At 53.7% G+C, this 17,170-nt stretch overlaps 1 protein-coding gene and 1 long non-coding RNA gene across 5 annotated transcripts; both read right to left on the reverse strand.

The window, feature by feature from the left end:
• Positions 1-840: 840 nt before the first annotated feature.
• Positions 841-10,096, reverse strand: LOC109568419 (uncharacterized). Of its 3 annotated transcripts, XR_011570452.1 has the most exons (5): positions 9,990-10,096; positions 8,644-8,745; positions 7,016-8,485; positions 5,185-6,903; positions 841-2,361 (listed from the first exon to the last, which is right to left on the reverse strand). It is a non-coding gene; the product is annotated as an uncharacterized lncRNA (long non-coding RNA). The 3 variants fall into 3 exon arrangements; XR_011570453.1 differs by having other exon boundaries at positions 841-5,722; XR_011570451.1 differs by having other exon boundaries at positions 841-6,903.
• A 3,302-nt stretch (positions 10,097-13,398) lies between these two features.
• Positions 13,399-17,170, reverse strand: LY6E (lymphocyte antigen 6 family member E). Of its 2 annotated transcripts, none has more exons than XM_019973689.2 (4): positions 17,033-17,170; positions 14,712-14,880; positions 14,317-14,436; positions 13,399-14,232 (listed from the first exon to the last, which is right to left on the reverse strand). In XM_019973689.2, exons 2-4 carry the CDS (start codon positions 14,761-14,763, stop codon positions 14,012-14,014), a joined length of 393 nt encoding a protein of 130 aa, XP_019829248.2. In that variant the 5' UTR covers positions 14,764-14,880; positions 17,033-17,170; the 3' UTR covers positions 13,399-14,011. The 2 variants fall into 2 exon arrangements, with proteins under 2 accessions (XP_019829248.2, XP_019829249.2); XM_019973690.2 differs by lacking the exon at positions 17,033-17,170 and adding an exon at positions 15,483-15,595.

Consider the following 17,170-nt stretch of genomic DNA (forward strand, 5'->3'; position numbering starts at 1 on the left):
CACTGGAGTAGGTTGCCATTTCCTCCTCCAGTGCATGAAAGTGAAAAGTGAAAGTGAAGTCGCTCAGTCGTGTCCGACTCTAGCGATCCCATGGACTGCAGCCTACCAGGCTCCTCCGTCCATGAGATTTTCCAGGCAAAAGTACTGAAGTGGGTGCCATTGCCTTCTCCAATTGGAACCAGTTAGAATAGGGAAAAAGAGTCCAGAATGGTGGTGGCTAAAAGATAAGGAAGAGAAAAGCCCGAGAAAATAGAACAAAGGAAGGTCCGAGGACTGGAGTGAGGACCTCAGGTAAAACAAACACTCCTGGCTGGCCCAATTTACATAGGACAGGCCCGGGGGAGAGAAAGAGGAGCCAAAGCTTTCCACCACCACCCCCCATGCCGCCCCCGCGCTCTGGGGTGCTCTTCTGTTTGCATCTCTAGGTCGACATGCCCTCACGCCTCGAAGATGGATTTTCCTGCTATTATCTAAATAAAATAGAGCTGTAACACTGAGCTGTAACACTGATTTGTCTAAGAGCTATAACACAGTCCATTCAAGACCTGAGAGCTATAACACGGTCTGTCTAAGACCTGAGAGCTATGACATGCCGAGGAGGGCTTTAATGTCCATCACTCCAAATCTTTGTTGTGACAAGACAGAACCGAGGAGCATATACTCGCACGACAGCCCCATCACTTCACAGCACATAGATGGGGAAACAATGGAAATAGTGACAGACATTATTTTCTCAGGCTCCAAATTCACTGCAGATGGTGATTGCAGCCATGAAATTAGAAGATGCTGGCTGTAGCTATGCGTTCCGGGAAACAAACTCACTCAGAAGGACAATGCAGATAGTGGAGTGCAGTTTATTACACCGGTGGGTCCAAGGCAGTCTCCTCTTAGCCAAGGATCCCGACCAGTTTTTTGTGAAAACCTTATATACCCTAAGTGTACGTGCCCAAACCCACCTCTCCAAATTCCCTGAAACTAGTCTGAACAAAGGAAAAGAAAGATACAATCAATGTTAACCTGTGATTCATTTGCCTAAAGCCTAGGTAGTTAACAGTGGACAATTATCAATAGGCCTGTGGTCATATCCCAATTAACATAATGGAATTTACCACTTTGTTCTGATATAGAGATAATTAGCATATTCTTTTAGACAATGGAGAGTCCAAGTACAAGTCCTGAGGCTCTTTTATCCGGGGGTCTGGTTTTCCATTGGTATGCCATTTCTATAGACACCGGGCACAAAGTTCAGAGTCCATTGAGAGGGTGACCATGCGTGTAGCCTAATGTTCACAGCCTGGCCTAAGATGGAGTCCAGCTATGTCTGCTTCCTTCTTCATTCCCCTCTCTTGATGCTCTTAACTCATATTATGAGCATCATTCATAAGGATATATTGAATACATTGTAAAATCCAGGATCCACAAAGCAGAACTATCAAGGCAACTATAACAATGGTAAATATAGTTTTCCACCAATCGCCCTTCACCCAAGATAGGACCGAAGTCCAGAAAGGAATGTTTTCATTTGACATTGCTTTTACCTGGTTTTTCATGTCATCTAAAGCAGTTGATACATTGTCAGATAAGTCAGGAATGCATACACAACATTCAACCTTAATTATAGCCTAGGTCCCTCCTTGAGGAGCTGTGAGTATGTCCAAAGCCATTCTATTTTGAATGACTGCTTTTCTTATTTGGATTTGCTCTTCATTTAAGGCTTGGATGGCTTTTGTTCTATCTAGGAGGGCCTGTTTTGTGAAATTAGTCAAGGCCTCTACTTTAATCATAATATCTGTTGTCCTAATAGAGGGTATGAATAAGGCAGCAATATACTCATACCATTGAAACACAGATCTTGTCCACCTAGCATGTAAATAAGGTAGATTTACCAGGGGTTGTTGTAGGTTAGGCTTTTGTTACACTGGCATTTATATCAAATGTAACCCTATGACCCGAGTCTATTGACTGTAGGTCTGGCTTACACCCAGAGAGCAAGGAGAGGTTATGATTGTGTCCCAGAGAAGAGCAGAGTGGTTTAAAATCTCCTTGGCGGAGCGGTGACAGCCACCAGGGAAGTCCATCCATCACAGACAGAGGCATAACCCCACACAACAGTGGAGGTATTGTGGAAGTTGGCGTAGGAATGTGCTCGTTGATGAGGCCAAGCAGCAGGAGTTGATTGTGTGGCTTCATCCTGAAGGGGCTCATCCAGGATCTTTTTTTTCCTTCTTATTAAGGATGGTCTTCGTCTTTCGAGGGTCAGCGGGGTCCCTCTGTGCAGTCCACTCAGCGTTTTTGGGTCTGCGTGGTATGTTCTCTTCAGCCTCGTGTGATGGATCCACGGGGCAATACCTGCAACTTTAACTGCAGTAGGGGTAGTTAGAATAACATAAAGGCCCTTTCACCAAGGGGCTAGTAAATCATGTTTCCAATCTTTGACCCATACTTGGTCATCAAGCCACTAATCTCATGAATCTGTTCCCCAAGGGGGAACGGCACCCTTTCTTGTACAAACTTAGTTACCCAATTTATTACCTTAACCACTTCCGTCTTCTGTGAAATCCTATCCCCCCTTACCTGAGGCAAATTTGTTGACACCTCTTTTATTATGGGAGGGGGCCTCCCATTCACAGTTTCGTATGGAGAATAGCCTTGGGACCGTGGGGTCATCCTGAGTCTGAGCAGAGCCCTTGGAAGCAAGTCCACCCAGGAGCAATCAGTTTCTATGATCCACTTGGAGAGTCTCTTTAAGTGTCCGGTTGGTTCATTCCACCGTCTCAGAACTCTGGGCCTATATGCAGTGTGCAGTTTCCATTTTACGTTTAAACTTTTGTTTACTTGTACTACTGCTGCTGCTGCTGCTAAGTCGCTTCAGTCGTGTCCGACTCTGTGCGACCCCATAGACGGCAGTCCACCAGGCTCCCCCGACCCTGGGAGTCTCCAGGCAAGAACACTGGAATGGGTTGCCATTTCCTTCTCCAATGCATGAAAATGAAAAGTGAAAGTGAAGTCGCTCAGTCATGTCCGACCCTCAGTGACCCCATGGAGTCAGCTACAAAAGCCAGGCCATTGTCTGATCCAATACTGGTAGGAAATCCAAATCTGGGAACTATTTCGCTAAGCAGGCACTGGGCTACTTCTGATGTTCTTTCAGTCCAAATACGAAAAGCTCCTACCCATCCCAAGAATGTACATACCACGACCAGCAGGCAATGGTAGTGTCGGTGAGGTTTCGTGTCGGTGAAGTCCACTCCCAGGTGTTCAAAGGGCAGCGTGCCTTTCAGCTGAATACCCGGAGGTTTTTGTCTGTGCCGAGAGGCAGCATTGACCTGTGGGCAGGCGGCATGGCCTAGGTGGGTCGCTTGGTGTGTTTGGCTTACCAGAGTGTGTGCCAGCTCCTCCGGGACCAATAATTTGCCACTTGGCAATTCCTACCATCCCTTTTCAGTCTGGATGGCCCCTTCCCCTTTGGCTAACCTGACAGCCACTGTCCTTGTTTTATCAGGCTAGTGCCATCAGTATACAGGACCCAACTAGGGTCTGGACCCTTGTGTTCTTCTTTAAAACAAACCCCAGATACCTTACCTCCTCCTTGTAGATCTGTGCCTTCTTCTTTGACACCCAGTAACCCACTCCAGTGTTATTACCTGGAGAATCCCAAGGACGGGTGATCCTGGTGGGCTGCCGTCTATGGGGTCGCACAGAGTCGGATACAACTGAAGTGACTTAGCAGCAGCAGCAACCTGCTTCCATCAGCAGCTGGAGCAGTGTTTTTGTCCCTTCCCAACATTTTTCCTTGGTCTTGGCAGCCAGCAGCAGGTCATCCACGTATTGTAGGAGCCAAGATCCATACTCTTTTGGATGGAATGAGTTCAGGTCAGAAGCCAAGGCTTCCCCAAAGATGGCTGGGGAGTTCTTAAACCCTTGTGGGGGAGTCCAGGTGAGCTATTGTTTGGTGCCCCCGACTGGATCTTCCCATTCAAAGGCAAAGATGGGCTGGGGCAAGGTGTAAGCAGAAGAAGGCATCCTTGAGGTCTAGGCGAGTATAAACTTTAGTCCTTGGTGGGAGGAGGCTAAGTAAGGTGTAGGGGTTTGGAACAGTGGGGTGTAAAGTCACAGTAGCCTGGTTGACTCGCCTGAGATCCTGTACAGGCCTATAGTCCTGTCCTCCTTCCTTTCTGACTGGCAGGATCGGAGTATTCCAAGCTGACTGGCACTGTACTAGAATGCCCACTTGTTTCAATCTATTGATGTGGGGTAGTATGCTGGCCCAGGCCTCTATCGGTAGCGGGTACTGGCGCTTTCTAACCGGGATGGTGCCTTGTTTGAGTTCTACTTTCACTGGGGCTTGATGTTTAGCCAGCCTCGGGGGAGGGGGGGGTGTCTTCCACCCAGACCTCAAGGAATAATTGAGTTAGTTCTCTATCATGCTCTTCCGGCCCACCCAGTTCTTCCCTTGGAAGCTCATGCAACCTCCACTCATCTTGGGGTGGTACTGAGAGAGCAAATAAGTCACAGTGTTCATCCGGAAGGTGGGCCTCTCCTCAGGGGAGAAAGTCACTTGTGCTCCTAGTTTGGAGAGCAAGTCTCTTCCCAACAGGCGTACTGGGCACCCAGGAATGTAGAGGAATTCATGAATCACTTGGTGCCCCTCCCGCCCCCGCCATATGACATTTTCTGGGCTGGCAAACCGATTTAATCATCTCTTCTCCCGATACCCCAGTTACAGCAGTAGTCTTTGCGGACAGTGGTGCCACGGGTTTTGTTACTACCGACAGTTCTGCTCCTGTATCCACCATGAAGTCAATGTTTTGGTCCCCCACTTTTAAGGTTACCATGGGCTCTCGGGGACGGCAGCCCTATTTACTTTCCAAGTCAGCAAGCCCCACAGCTGCGGGAGCTTCCTTCCTTGCCTTAGGGCATTCATTCTTCCAGTGGGCAAAACCTCAGCACCAGGCACACTGGTTTGGCTGTAACGGGGCCCAGGGCCTCCGTTGGGACCGGTTGAAGGACTGTCCTGTCCCTGGGGCAGAGGAGGTTTTCCAGAGGGCCCGAGATTGACTTTCCCAGAGCAGCAGCTAGCATTGCAAATCTCTTGTGTGTTCTCTTTTGTTCCCTCTGGCTCTCTGGCAGAGCGCAGGCTCTGCTTAATTCCAAGGTCTCCCTCCCCTGCCTGTCAGTACTCACCGGGAGAGGAGGGTATAACTTGGGCGGCTCGGCTGGAGCCGGATCCTGGAAGTGTTGGTCAGAGGCTTCTGCCACCAGGATCGGAGTCCGCCGAGGTGGAGGCTCTACGACCTCTAGGAGAGCTGGCGGAGGAGCCGCGGCTGCTGCAGGAACTTCACCTGGCCCTGGATTGGGCATTAAGGTGGCCTCCGGTCCTGGTGGAGCACAGGGCCCGTGGGTGCATCCAGTACGGGGGAGAGGCAGGTCATCCTTGTCCAAATCCTGCCAGATCCCAGAGGGAGAAGGGGGATCGGCGTGTCTTCACCTGCCAGTCAGCAAGGCCGAACCAGAACACCATGTGGTCCACGACTATTTCTCCCTTAAAGTCCGTTCTGCCTTGGTGGTCTTGATCAGGTGCGGATGAAAACATAGATGGGTTAAATATCCCATGTCCCAGGCCGTCTCCGGAAAAGCCAATTCATGCTCACTTATGTATCCCCCTCCTTCTAGCCTGAGAATTCCGAGGGGGTCAAGAATCTCACAGCAGACGGGACACGTCCTGCGGGAGGGCAGAATATGAGCATACAAGGAAAAGTTTCCTATTCTAAAAATCCCCTGGCTATCGCTGGTAATAATTTTCCCTGAGATGGCGTGGACACACCTCCTAAATTACCTTTGCAAATTCCCTTCCTAAGCCCTAGCACACTCGTGGCCCTGTGTACCAAGCAATCGCCCTCTGCCTATTCCAGGTCCCTGTGGGTCCGTGCTCCTTCTAGTCCCTCCCAGGGGGGTGATCAGGCCCCCTCTTCCACCCTGCCGGGTGGGTTCCTCCTCACCTGAGTGCTCAGTTTCCCTGCTGCCATCCACTACCTGCTAACGTGAAAGGTCCGGCCGTTGAGATCCAGAATCCTTCCAGAAGGGCGAGGCGTCTTCCCCCCTCTAGAAGATTCAAGCTGCAAGGCCTCAGAATAGTCTCAAATGGGACTTGTCTCCTCAAAGTGAGGAGTTTCCCGGCCAATGCACCAAATGTTGTAGCCATGCGTTCCGGGAAACAAACTCACTCAGAAGGACAATGCAAATGGTGGAGTGCAGTTTATCACACCAGCGGGCCCAAGGCAGAATCTCCTCTTAGCCAAGGACCCTGACCAGTTTTTGTGAAAATCTTATATACCCTAAGTGTACGTGCCCAAACCCACCTCCCCAAATTCCTTGAAACTAGTCTGGACAAGGTTAAAGAGAGATACGATCAAAGTTAACCCATGATTCATGTGTCACAAGACTAGATAAAGAGTGGACATTTACCAATAGGCCTGTGGTCATATCCCAATAAACATAATGGAATTTACCACTTTGTTCTGTTACAGAGATAATTAGGATATTCTTTTAGGCAACAGAGAGTCCAAGTACAAGTCCTGAGGCTCTTTTATCCGGGGGTCTGGTTTTCCATTGGTATGCCATTTCTTTTTTTCTTTTTTAAAATTTTATTTATTTATTGGCCACACTGCGCAACATGTGGGGTCTTAGCTCCCGGACCTGGGATCAAACCTGTGCCACCTGCACTGGAAGCCCAGACGCCTAGCCCCCGGACCACCAGGCGAGTCCCTGGCATGCCATTTCTATAGACACCGGGCACAAAGTTCAGAGTCCATTGGGAGGGTGACCATGCGTGTAGCCTAATGTTCGCAGCCTGGCCTAAGATGGAGTCCAGATCTGTCTGTTTCCTCCTTCACTATGGCCAACCTAGACAGCATATTAAAAAGCAGCGACATTACTTCGATGGACCTTCGGGCTAACCCATGTCCCAGCAGCTCCCATACCTAGCGCACCCCTCATCCGCACTTGGCACCCAGACCTTAAATGCGTTCCTCCCCAGGACTGTCACAGGTTTCTCCAGGGGGCTGTCCTCCCACAGTGCACCCTCTGCTCAGGTTTCTTGTTGTTCAGTCCCTCAGTCGTGTGCGACTCTTTGAGACCCCATGGACTGCAGCACCGCAGGCTTCCTTGTCCATCACCAACTCCTGGAGCCGGCTCGAGCTCATGTGCACTGAGTTGGTGATGCCATCCAACCATCTCATCCTCTGTCGTCTCCTTCTCCTCCTGCCTTCAGTCCTTCCAAGCATCAGGGTCTTTTCTGCTGAGGTTATTTCCTTTTTGTTCAGGGGTCCTAGAAAGTGCCCGTGGTCGGGGCTCAGAGAGGGGAGTCCCACTATGCTGTGGCTCAGTCACCAGCCCAGGGGACGGTCTGGTGTGTCCCACCCTGCCTGCACCAGACCGAGGGGAGCCAGGCAGGGACCAGAGGAACTCTGAAAGCTAGGGCAGAGCAAAGGCAGGTCCAGCCATAGCTGCTGGACATCCAGGGTCATGAGACAGCCCGCGAGTGAGAGGCCCTAGCCAGTGGGTTGGGCCCTTGGAAGTCACAGGTGAGCAGCAGCAAGGCAATGCAGGTGATGCTAAGATTGGGGAGGAGGGGGCGCCGAGTCCTCCCTGGCTTGGGCCGTGGGCACCAAACAGGCATAATGGGAGGAAGCCAGATGCTGGGCAGGACTGTCCGCCTCCCTGGGCCAGCGGGTTCAGGACTCCCTGGGAGGGGCAGGCGAGGGGGCGGGGCCGGACCGGACGGAGCTGAGTTTGGCCGCAGGGAAACGCAGGCATCACACGGGTTCCTGGGCGCTGAGACTGGGGAATCTGGACACCCGACCAGAGTGTGCCTGGACTGGACAGCGCTGCGCCTGGGCAGATGCCGGTGGGGGTGGGGTGGCGGAGAGAGAGTCCTGAGCAGAGCACGGGAGATGCCCCCCTTTCCCCTCCCCTCCCCTTCCGCTCCTGGGGCTCCCTTGCCCCTCCCCTTCCCACCTGCCCTCTCTCGGGCTGTGGGAAATGGAAACTCAAAGCCCTGTGCACCTCCTCCCGCCCCTGCCCCGCCCAGCCCCACGCAGCCTCCCTCTGCTCCTGCAGAGTCTGGGCTACCTAGCCTCCCCCAACACAGGGGAGGGGCAGCAGGAATCGAGAGAACCGTCAGCTGCTCCCAGGAGGTCTCCAAGGGTCACAGTCACCAGGAGGCTTCGAGGCTCTGAGCCCTGCTTTTCATCTCGCTGTGTAGTTGTGGGTAGAGTAATAACAGACTATTATCACCTGCAAAATAGTCTGCACAGAGATGAAAGCTGAGGTTAGCATGCGTGGGAATAGAGCGTCGGTTACACAGCTGTCCTTCCACTGCCGTCTGCCCCTGGGCTCCCGGTGTCCCCTGACTGTGATGGTCACGTCCAGCTGGGCATCTTCCTCTGGCCTGGCCTGTGTTTCAGGACTCAGTCGAGTGTGGGGTCTTCAGTGCAGAAAGAATCCAGCGGGAGGCAGAGGGACAGGAAGGGCAAAGGCTTGTTAGTGTGGGCCACTGGGCGGGGCACTGCCATCAGAGCTGGGTGGGCTACATTGTTTATAATGTAGAAGAAGTTGGGAAGGGAAAAAAGACCATCTTCTTACTCATTCTTGAGTAGATGTCCAACTTTCCTCATCAGCTCCTCCTCCACGTCTGGCAGGGAAGTCTTCTTGTTTCTACATCGTTGAACTGGGATTGTCCTGGTGCTATGGAAATGTGCAAAAAGGCCAAAAAGGCGGTCACTGTCAACTACAAATTGGCACTTGCCGTCTCCAAGGATTGAAGCATGTGCTGCTGCGGCTGCTGACCTCCAACACTCCCTGAAGGAGTTTACATTGGAGATCAAGAATGAGGCATTCTGTACCCTCGGGAAATTGGCACTTCTTCAGTAAGATGTTTTCAGGAGCTGATATTATCAACCCAATTCTTGCATCTCCTCATATCTGGAAAAGCACTAAATTCCCTTATGGTGACATCTGCTTCTCATGACTAGCGAAACCTGCAAAAATATGTGCTTGATTGCAGGAACTCCCTTTCACCAAAATCACATATATATTGATCTTTCCCCACCTGCCTCTTTGGAGCAGTCTCTCAGAGCTCTCTGAGGTGCTGTCTCCTGGGGTGCAGTCCTCATTTTGCCCCAAATAAAACTTCACTTGAAACTCTCACGTTGCGCATTGTTTTAAAGTCGATTTAACAGGATGTGAGTCTCATTTCACCATTGTTTGGGGACATGCCTTGTGTTTCTGTTGTGTGGTTTTTTGCTAAGCAAGCCTGCTTTCTTGAGTGATCATTAACTTACAGAGGTCTCCCATACTTTTTCCTTTACTTATGACCCCTTAGTGGGAGTAACTATTTAATCACCTGCTTCATTTCTTCACTCTGTCCCTGTCACCACCACTGCCCAGCCTTGCTGGTCTCAAAACAGGAGGGAAGTGGGCAGGGCACAAGCTTTAAAAGGATGATATAGCCCAAAGTGAAAGTGTTAGTCGCTCAGTCGTGTCGGACTCTTTGGGACCCTGTGGACTGTAGCCCACTAGACTCCTCTGCCCATGGGATTCTCCAGGCAAGAATGCAGGAGTGGGTTGCCATACCCTTCTCCAGGGGATCTTCCTAACCCAAGGATAGAACCTGAATCTCTTACATCTCCTGCATTGGCAAGTGGGTTGTTTACCACTAGTGGGACCTGGGAAGCCCTACAGAACTCAAAGACATATTATCATGTATTTCCCCCGAGGAGGAACCAGGACCCTGTATTTGTATGTGTATTATCACTGCACTCTTGTTTGCCTGCTTTTCCTCTGTCCCAGCATCCCTTTGTCCCCTGAAGATCACTGATTACTGACCATGTTCAAGGACAAGCGCTGTGGCCAGGCTTAGATCACAAAATGGCTTTTCTTATGTCAGGAAAGCCATTCCTGACTCTTTCTCCAGGGACTCCCTAACCTACCTGCTTACACAGTTTCAGTCTTTTTCTGGGACTTTGCTGAGGACTCTATCCTGGGAGATGGCCTCTCAGTAGCTCTGAGGAAATGTTCTGAAAAGGTAGAGGAGAAGTAGGATCTACATGAATTTTTTTGATTGGTAAATACAGGTAGTCAAGTGTTGTTGTTCAGTCACTCAGTCGTGTCTGACTGTTTGCAACCCACGGACTGTAGACCGCCAGGCTCCTCTGTCCATCGGATGCTCCAGGCAAGCACAGTGGAGTGGGCTGCCATTGCCTTTTACGTATACCTACTAGCAGGCTGCTAATTAGAGAAAGGAAATGTCTCAAAACTCGGAGAGTGGCACCAGGCCCCTCACCCACAACGTGCATTGAGATAACATTGCCACCAGGTGAGTCATCCCGGGCCATTAAACGATTGATACGAATCTTGAAGAAAGGCAGATTTCCATACAAATATATGGTTTCATTAACATAGATTAGGAGAACATTTGTATGAGTAAAACATACTGGTTTGTTGAGTCATTATTGGTTCTGAGTCTTAGGTGGAACTGATTCGAAGAGAGTCTAGGGTAAATACATAGTTTATTAACATAGCTTAACATAGCTTAAGGAAAACATTTCCATAAGAAAAAGCATTGGTTAGCTCAAGGTTTGAGAAAAGTTCAGTTCAGTTGGAACCAGGTATCATCATGACAACACAGAATTTAAAAATAAACCCCCTTTTAATTTTGTACAGAGAAGGGAAAAATTGACACTTGTGGTTTGTTTCCTCCTGCTGCTTAAGAGAGAGATGAAAATGTCTGACACTTGGGGCCTATTTCCTCCAGGCCCCCGGACTTCCTGCCTGTGACCCTCACACCCGTCCTTCACTATCTCCCGGAGCTCATCCAATGAGTCGGTGATGCCATCCAACCATCTCGTCCTCTGTCATCCCCTTTTCCTGCCCTCAATCTTTCCCAGCATTAGGGGCCTCCCCAACGAGTCGGCTCTTCGCACCAGGTAGCTTACAGCTAACCACAAAAGACAGACATCTCATGTTAATGATTTTAGTGCTTTCTATGTATGGGAAGTAGCACAAGCTGGAATCAAGATTGCCGGGAGAAATATCAATAACCTCAGGTATGCAGATGACACTACCCTTATGGCAGAAAGTAAAGAGGAACTAAAAAGCCTCTTGATGAAAGTGAAAGTGGAGAGTGAAAAAGTTGGCTTAAAGCTCAACATTCAGAAAACGAAGATCATGGCATCCGGTCCCATCACTTCATGGGAAATAGATGGGGAAACAGTGGAAACAGTGTCAGACTTTATTTTTTTGGGCTCCAAAATCACTGCAGATGGTGACTGCAGCCATGAAATTAAAAGACGCTTACTCCTTGGAAGGAAAGTTATGACCAACCTAGATAGCGTATTCAAAAGCAGAGACATTACTTTGCCAACAAAGGTCCGTCTAGCCAAGGCTATGGTTTTTCCAGTGGTCATGTATGGATGTGAGAGTTGGACTGTGAAGAAGGCTGAGCCCGAAGAATTGATGCTTTTGAACTGTGGTGTTGGAGAAGACTCTTGAGAGTCCCTTGGACTGCAAGGAGATCCAACCAGTCCATTCTGAAGGAGATCAGCCCTGGGATTTCTTTGGAAGGAATGATGCTAAAGCTGAAACTCCAGTACTTTGGCCACCTCATGTGAAGAGTTGACTCATTGGAAGACTCTGATGCTGGGAGGGATTGGGGGCAGGAGGAGAAGGGGACGACAGAGGATAAGATGGCTGGATGGCATCACTGACTTGATGGACGTGAGTCTGGGTGAACTCCAGGAGTTGGTGATGGACAGGCAGGCCTTGTGTGCTGTGATTCATGGGGTCGCAAAGACTCGGACACTACTGAGCGACTGAACTGAACTGATGTATGGGAAGATGCAAGAATTGGGGGTCATTGAAATTTTTCTTTAGACCCACATCTCAGCTGTCTAGGGGCGCACGTCCAAAACACAGAAGGCTTCTTCCTGTTCTCCCCACTGGATGGCTGCAATGGGCTGCAATTTAATCCTTGTGGAACTGGACTCGTGGGGAGCAGTATTCTGGTTTTGCTTTTTTTTTGGCCGCACCGCGTAGCATGTGAAATCTTGGTTCCCCAACCAAGGATCAAACCCATGCCCCTTGCAGTCATGTGCAGTCTCCACCACTGAACCACCAGGGAAGTCCTTGAGCTTTCTGCTTTTAGGACTCAGGACTCCAGGGGTAACCAGCATTCCTGGAGGACACTCTGATTTTTTCTCCTTTGTTTCTTGTTTTGGTTTTTAATGCTGGTCTGACCCCTAAATGAATCTCAATATTTTTATCACCCCAGTCTCGACCAGACTGCTGTAATGTGCTTCTAGATCCTTCCACAATACATAGGCTGGGCCTGGATCTCCATCCCCTCCCCATCCTGCTGGACCACCCCGATTTCTCAGGGCAGACTCCTCCTGCCCTTCCCTGGAGCTCTATCATCGCCTTGGTGCTCAACCTCAAGTGTTGGCTGGAGTCTTCCTTGGTGGTAACGAGGACACTGCCCTCGTGGGCGTCATAGGGCCCGTCTGTGCTGAGCTGCTCACCTGCCCCTGTGACCAGGGCCCAGGACATGGGCCAGAATCCGAGCCCTGCAGTGACCACTGCCCTGCCCTGCTGCACAGTGGTCCTTGGACTTTGGACCCAAGCACATAGGAGCTTCTGGCCGGCCCAGGCCAAGCTCTGCTGCGCTCACTCCCGCCACCCTGCAGTCCTGGATCCACTGCTCCTGGGCCACCAGCCTAATCAAAGAATCCCCTTGGCTTAGAACTCAGGCCCCACTGCAGACCCTGGAGGTCCAAGGCTGGCCGAAGACCACAGTGGGGCTTGCCGGGGAGTAGGCATGAGCAGGGAGGGCTGCCGCCCAGGGAGCAGCACCTCAACCCTTCTGCAGGGGAGTCCCTCCCACACGCCCTTGGGACAGGGGCCTTGCTCCCCCTTACTCAGCTCCTGTGTGCCTCCCTCCACCCGTCCATGCTGTGTGTCCTTTGCAGCCCGACTGGCCCAGATAGCCCTGCCCAAGTCCCAGAAAGTGCGGGGCTGTCTCCTCCCTTCCAATCCCATCCCTCCCTTTGCAGGGTCCTGCCTCCTACCTAGAACTGGGCTACCACCTCCCTTGCCCTGCCCCAGTCTCCCTGTCCACTCCAGTCCTGTCCTGAGGATCAAATGATCCCACCCAGCTGAGGGCAGCTAGCTGTGAACTTGGGTGACCCGGCTCCCCCAGGGCCTCCAAGTGGGCTTCAGGGTGGGGCCCCATCACAGGGAACCGTCAGATCCCTCTACACCTGAGGCTCTGGAGCTCTGCTGCCCCCCTCACTAGGACCCCGACGGGAGGGGTGGTCTCAGGCTGAGGGCCACAGCAGAGCCAGAAAAGGTGGAAACATGTTTATTTGAGGCAGCGAAGCAGCAGGAGTGTGGGGTGGAGGGAGGGGGTGGGCAGCTGTGGGATCTGGGGCAGGAACAGATTCCTGGGTCAGTAGCCTAGACCTGGGAACAGGGGAAGCCGTCTCCCCAAAGGCCACCCTCTAAGTGAGTGAAATACAAGGACATGTGCAGAGATACCAGGGACTGGGGCTCTGTGCTGGTGCTTGGGGCTCCAGACACGCTTCTGCCCCCCACCCCTCCCCCAAACACACTCACACACGCCCAGCTGGGCACATGGACCACACACCTGTCTACACGGCACATCTTCTGCACTTGGGGGCAGGGAGGGCCTGGGATTAGGAGCCCCCTCTCAGCATGTCCCTGGGACTCGGTTCTGACTCCCGAATCCTCAGGCTCCGTTCCCAGGTCCCCGTGGCAAGGCTGACCTGGAGGTAGGGGGAGCTGACAGGTGTGGGTACAGGGGGCCAGGCCTGCCTGTGGGGACCCAGGGCTGAGAAGGTGGGACTAGCAGGGTGAGGAGTCAGAGGCGGCGGCTTTGAGATCCTCTTGGGTCTGGGCTTTCCTTCCTTCCTGAGTTTTGGGAGCCGGGGCTGGGCAGTCAGGGTCCAAACCGCAGCAGAGCCACCAGCAGGCTGAGCAGGAGCCCCAGGCCCAGCACCAGGGTGCTGGCCCGAGGCCCGCGGCCCGCCGCGCTGATGTTGCACAGGAAGCTCTGGCAGCAGGACGTATCCATGGACGCCACGCCGAAGTTGAGGCTTGTGGAGCCGCAGATCGGGGAGCAGAACTTGTACAGGGAGTAGCCCAAGTCCACCACGTTCTCTGTGCCACCAGAAACGAGACTGTGAGTGGAGGAGGGGTCGGGGGGCTTGGGGGTGAGCCTGGCCACCCAGCACCCACACTCACTGAGGCCAGCGGATGCAGAGACCGTCACACAGTAACTGTCGGTGTTGGAGCAGATGGTCGGCTTCAGGCAATACCAGTTGCTTTGCACATTCTGGCAGGTGAAGCACACCAGGGAGTGGGCTGCAGGGGAGGGATGCAGTCTCATGCCGGGGAGTCCTCCGGTGCCCCCTCCCGGCCCCGACCCAGAGGCTTGAGGACACCCCCTCTTGCGCAGGCACTGATGGGGCCCCTGTGGTACGTGGGGCCCAGGCTGGAGACCTGGAAGGACGAGGACACCAGACCCCGGCCCTGGAGGGGTTCCAGCAATGTCCAAGTGTCGGGGCAGGGGAGGCAGTGAGTGGCACCAGTGACACGGCCACGGCCAGCTTGGAGGCCCGGGGCCCGGGGCACCTCACCTCGCTCCACGCCCAGGAGGGCAGCCAGCAGCAACGGCAGAAAGACCTTCATTCTGGAGGGACAGGCGTCTGGCTGGGCTCTCAGGAAGCTGCAGTCAGCCTTGTTCCAATGAGATGGCGTGCTGGGGGGCGGGCCTTGCTTCTCCCAATGGGGTCCGAGCTGTTGGTCCTGGGGGAACAGTTGGCAACCCCACTTTGTAGATGGGGGGGTGGGAGGTGCCAGAAACAAGGCCAGAGTGCAGATGGTCTTTCTGCTCCATTCTGAACCCACCTCTCACTCAGCGCAGACTCCTGGCTGAGACCCTTCCCCAAGTCTGTGGCACTTGTTGCTGGGGGAGGAGGGCTAGAGGTCAGATAAGGGAACTCATTAGGGTTTTCAGAATCTCCCAGAAAGGCAGGCCAAGGGAGTGGGCCCTGCCTGTGGACCTGGCAGCGTGGGTGAGACAGGCTAGGACCTGGGATCCTCTACCAGAATGCTTGCACCTGGACAAACGTCCCAGTGAGCAACACAATACAAAGAAACTGTAAGTGACTAAAAATAACAATGCCTATGCACACCTTGGGCAAAAGGATACAAGAAGTCACAAACAAACTACATTTTTGAGGTGCTGGGAGAACAAGCAGGGCGGTGCTCAGGACCCCCCCACAGCACCACCGAGCAGTGGGACCGACCACCTAAACTACACCTCCAGCTTCCCTCCACAGACCCGCCCCTGTTGTCTCTCCATTTCAGGACGGAAGCAGCTCCTCTCCAGGAGTGGGTGAGGGTACCTGCTTCTTGCTTTTGCTTCCTTGTGCTGCAGTTTCAGCACCTATAAAGGCTTGTTTGGAATTTTCGTCTGGTCTCTTATCAATTTCTCGAGTTCTGTGCTGGGGGAGCCTGTTCAGGGCTCTCCCATTTGTCCAGGGGCAGCACTGAAGACAAGGACCCCAGAAGCATCTGCTGCTCTTGGTGGCTGGAGGGGGGCTCAGGGGGACCCAGCAGTGTGCCACCAGTCACCCCAGTGGGAATAGGCCCAGGCTCAGGCGGACGGGGGTGAGCCCCTGGGGGCTGGCCAGAACACTCCTTTGGGCAAAGATCCTTAGCAGGGGGTGGAGAAAGCTCTCAGAATGCGACCAGCTGGGGTTCTGGACTTCTGTTTCAGGCATGGTGTGGGAGGAGCAGTCTGGTGCTTTCTGCAGGGGAGAGCTGTGGGTGGGGGAGGGCACTAGTTCCTAGGCACTGGGAGGAAGGAGAATGCCAAGGAGAAGACAGATTTTGGGAGGGGCTGGCGAAGACCCGGAGAATGGGCTTCAGGTCTCTCATGCCCAGCTCTGGGCAAGGCCTGACGTCCTGGGGCACAGAGAAGGAGCCGCAGATGTCCAAGAACAGCGCCAAGCCCCCCTGGGGCCTGTGCCCGGATGCAGGCAGTTCAGGGAGGAAGGAGTCTCGGTCTCCTCCTCCATAAAGTGAGAATCCCGCCGGAGGAGCTCCGAGCGGTCCTGAAGGAAGTTCTGGTGCCCACAGCCGCCGGCCCCGGCTGGCACGGCCAGCATCATCACTGACTGCTGCCAGGTTCCTCCTCCCCGCAAGCAGGCTGAGTCCAGGCATTGGACACTAACGCATCCACACTAGTGGGGTCAAGCGGAAGGGAGCCCTGAGAGGAGCCAGTGGGTTTGGGGGGGGTGGGGTTCGGCCAATCGCGGACTGTGCACTTCTCTGCCAGGCGCACGGACCGGGCTGACCTCTGGCGAAGCCTGGCACTCTGAGCCGGCAAGAGAGGTAGGAGCTGGTCCTGGGCCCCAGGGAAGGAAGGGCGGCCCAGCGCAGGGAGTGGGCTCCTAGGCATCTCCAGTGCTTGCATAATTTATGCCAAGCAAGGTGCTTTCACCTCTTCCAGTGGCAGGCTCCCGTCCCGTGGTCACCCTCCGGGGCTATTAACTCTCTCCTTCCTGCCAGCCGCCAAGATCCCAGCTCTCTCAAGTCTGGAAGGCTGACTCTCCCCAGTTTCCACGTGAGGGGTCGTGGGGGAACCTAGAGTTGGGCGATGGGCCCCCGGCGCCTGCGCAACCCTGGACTACCCAGCCCCGGAGGGCGCCCGCTGCAGTCTCCGTGCTCTCCCGCCTTCGTCCATCGGAAATATTGGGGAGGGCCGGGGAGCGGGGAGGCCAGGCGGGCAGGCGAGCCCTGGGGCCGGGCTGCTCGCAACCCCGACCCCCAGCCTCCCTCCCGCAGGTTCCTCCCGCCTGCCCAGCGCCCCACTCGCCCGCTCCCCCTCCGCGCCGGGGAGGGCCCCATACCCGCGCCTACGCCCGCCGGGGTCGGCCGGGCCCTAACTTACCGCCAGCGGACGCAGGTCCCCGGCCTGGCGGCGCAGCCCAAACTGCCCCGGAGCGGGAGCCCGCAGCAGCCCTCAGTCCCGGCCGGAGAGGCGGCGCTCGAGCGCGAGAGGCGCGGCTTGCGGCCCAGGCCCCGCCCG

The sequence above is a fragment of the Bos indicus genome, chromosome 14 (genome assembly GCF_029378745.1).
Source record: "Bos indicus isolate NIAB-ARS_2022 breed Sahiwal x Tharparkar chromosome 14, NIAB-ARS_B.indTharparkar_mat_pri_1.0, whole genome shotgun sequence".
NCBI classification, from domain to species: Eukaryota; Metazoa; Chordata; class Mammalia; order Artiodactyla; family Bovidae; genus Bos; species Bos indicus.

Bases quoted from the DNA above. Each gene is read 5' to 3' on its own strand.
- LY6E (XM_019973689.2), bottom strand. From the start codon at position 14,763: ATGAAGGTCTTTCTGCCGTTGCTGCTGGCTGCCCTCCTGGGCGTGGAG. The intron at 14,437-14,711 runs GTGAGGTGCCCC...CCTCCCCTGCAG, and splicing joins CCTCCTGGGCGTGGAGCGAG to CCCACTCCCTGGTGTGCTTC. The intron at 14,233-14,316 runs GTGAGTGTGGGT...CTGGTGGCACAG, and splicing joins CTCTGCATCCGCTGGCCTCA to AGAACGTGGTGGACTTGGGC.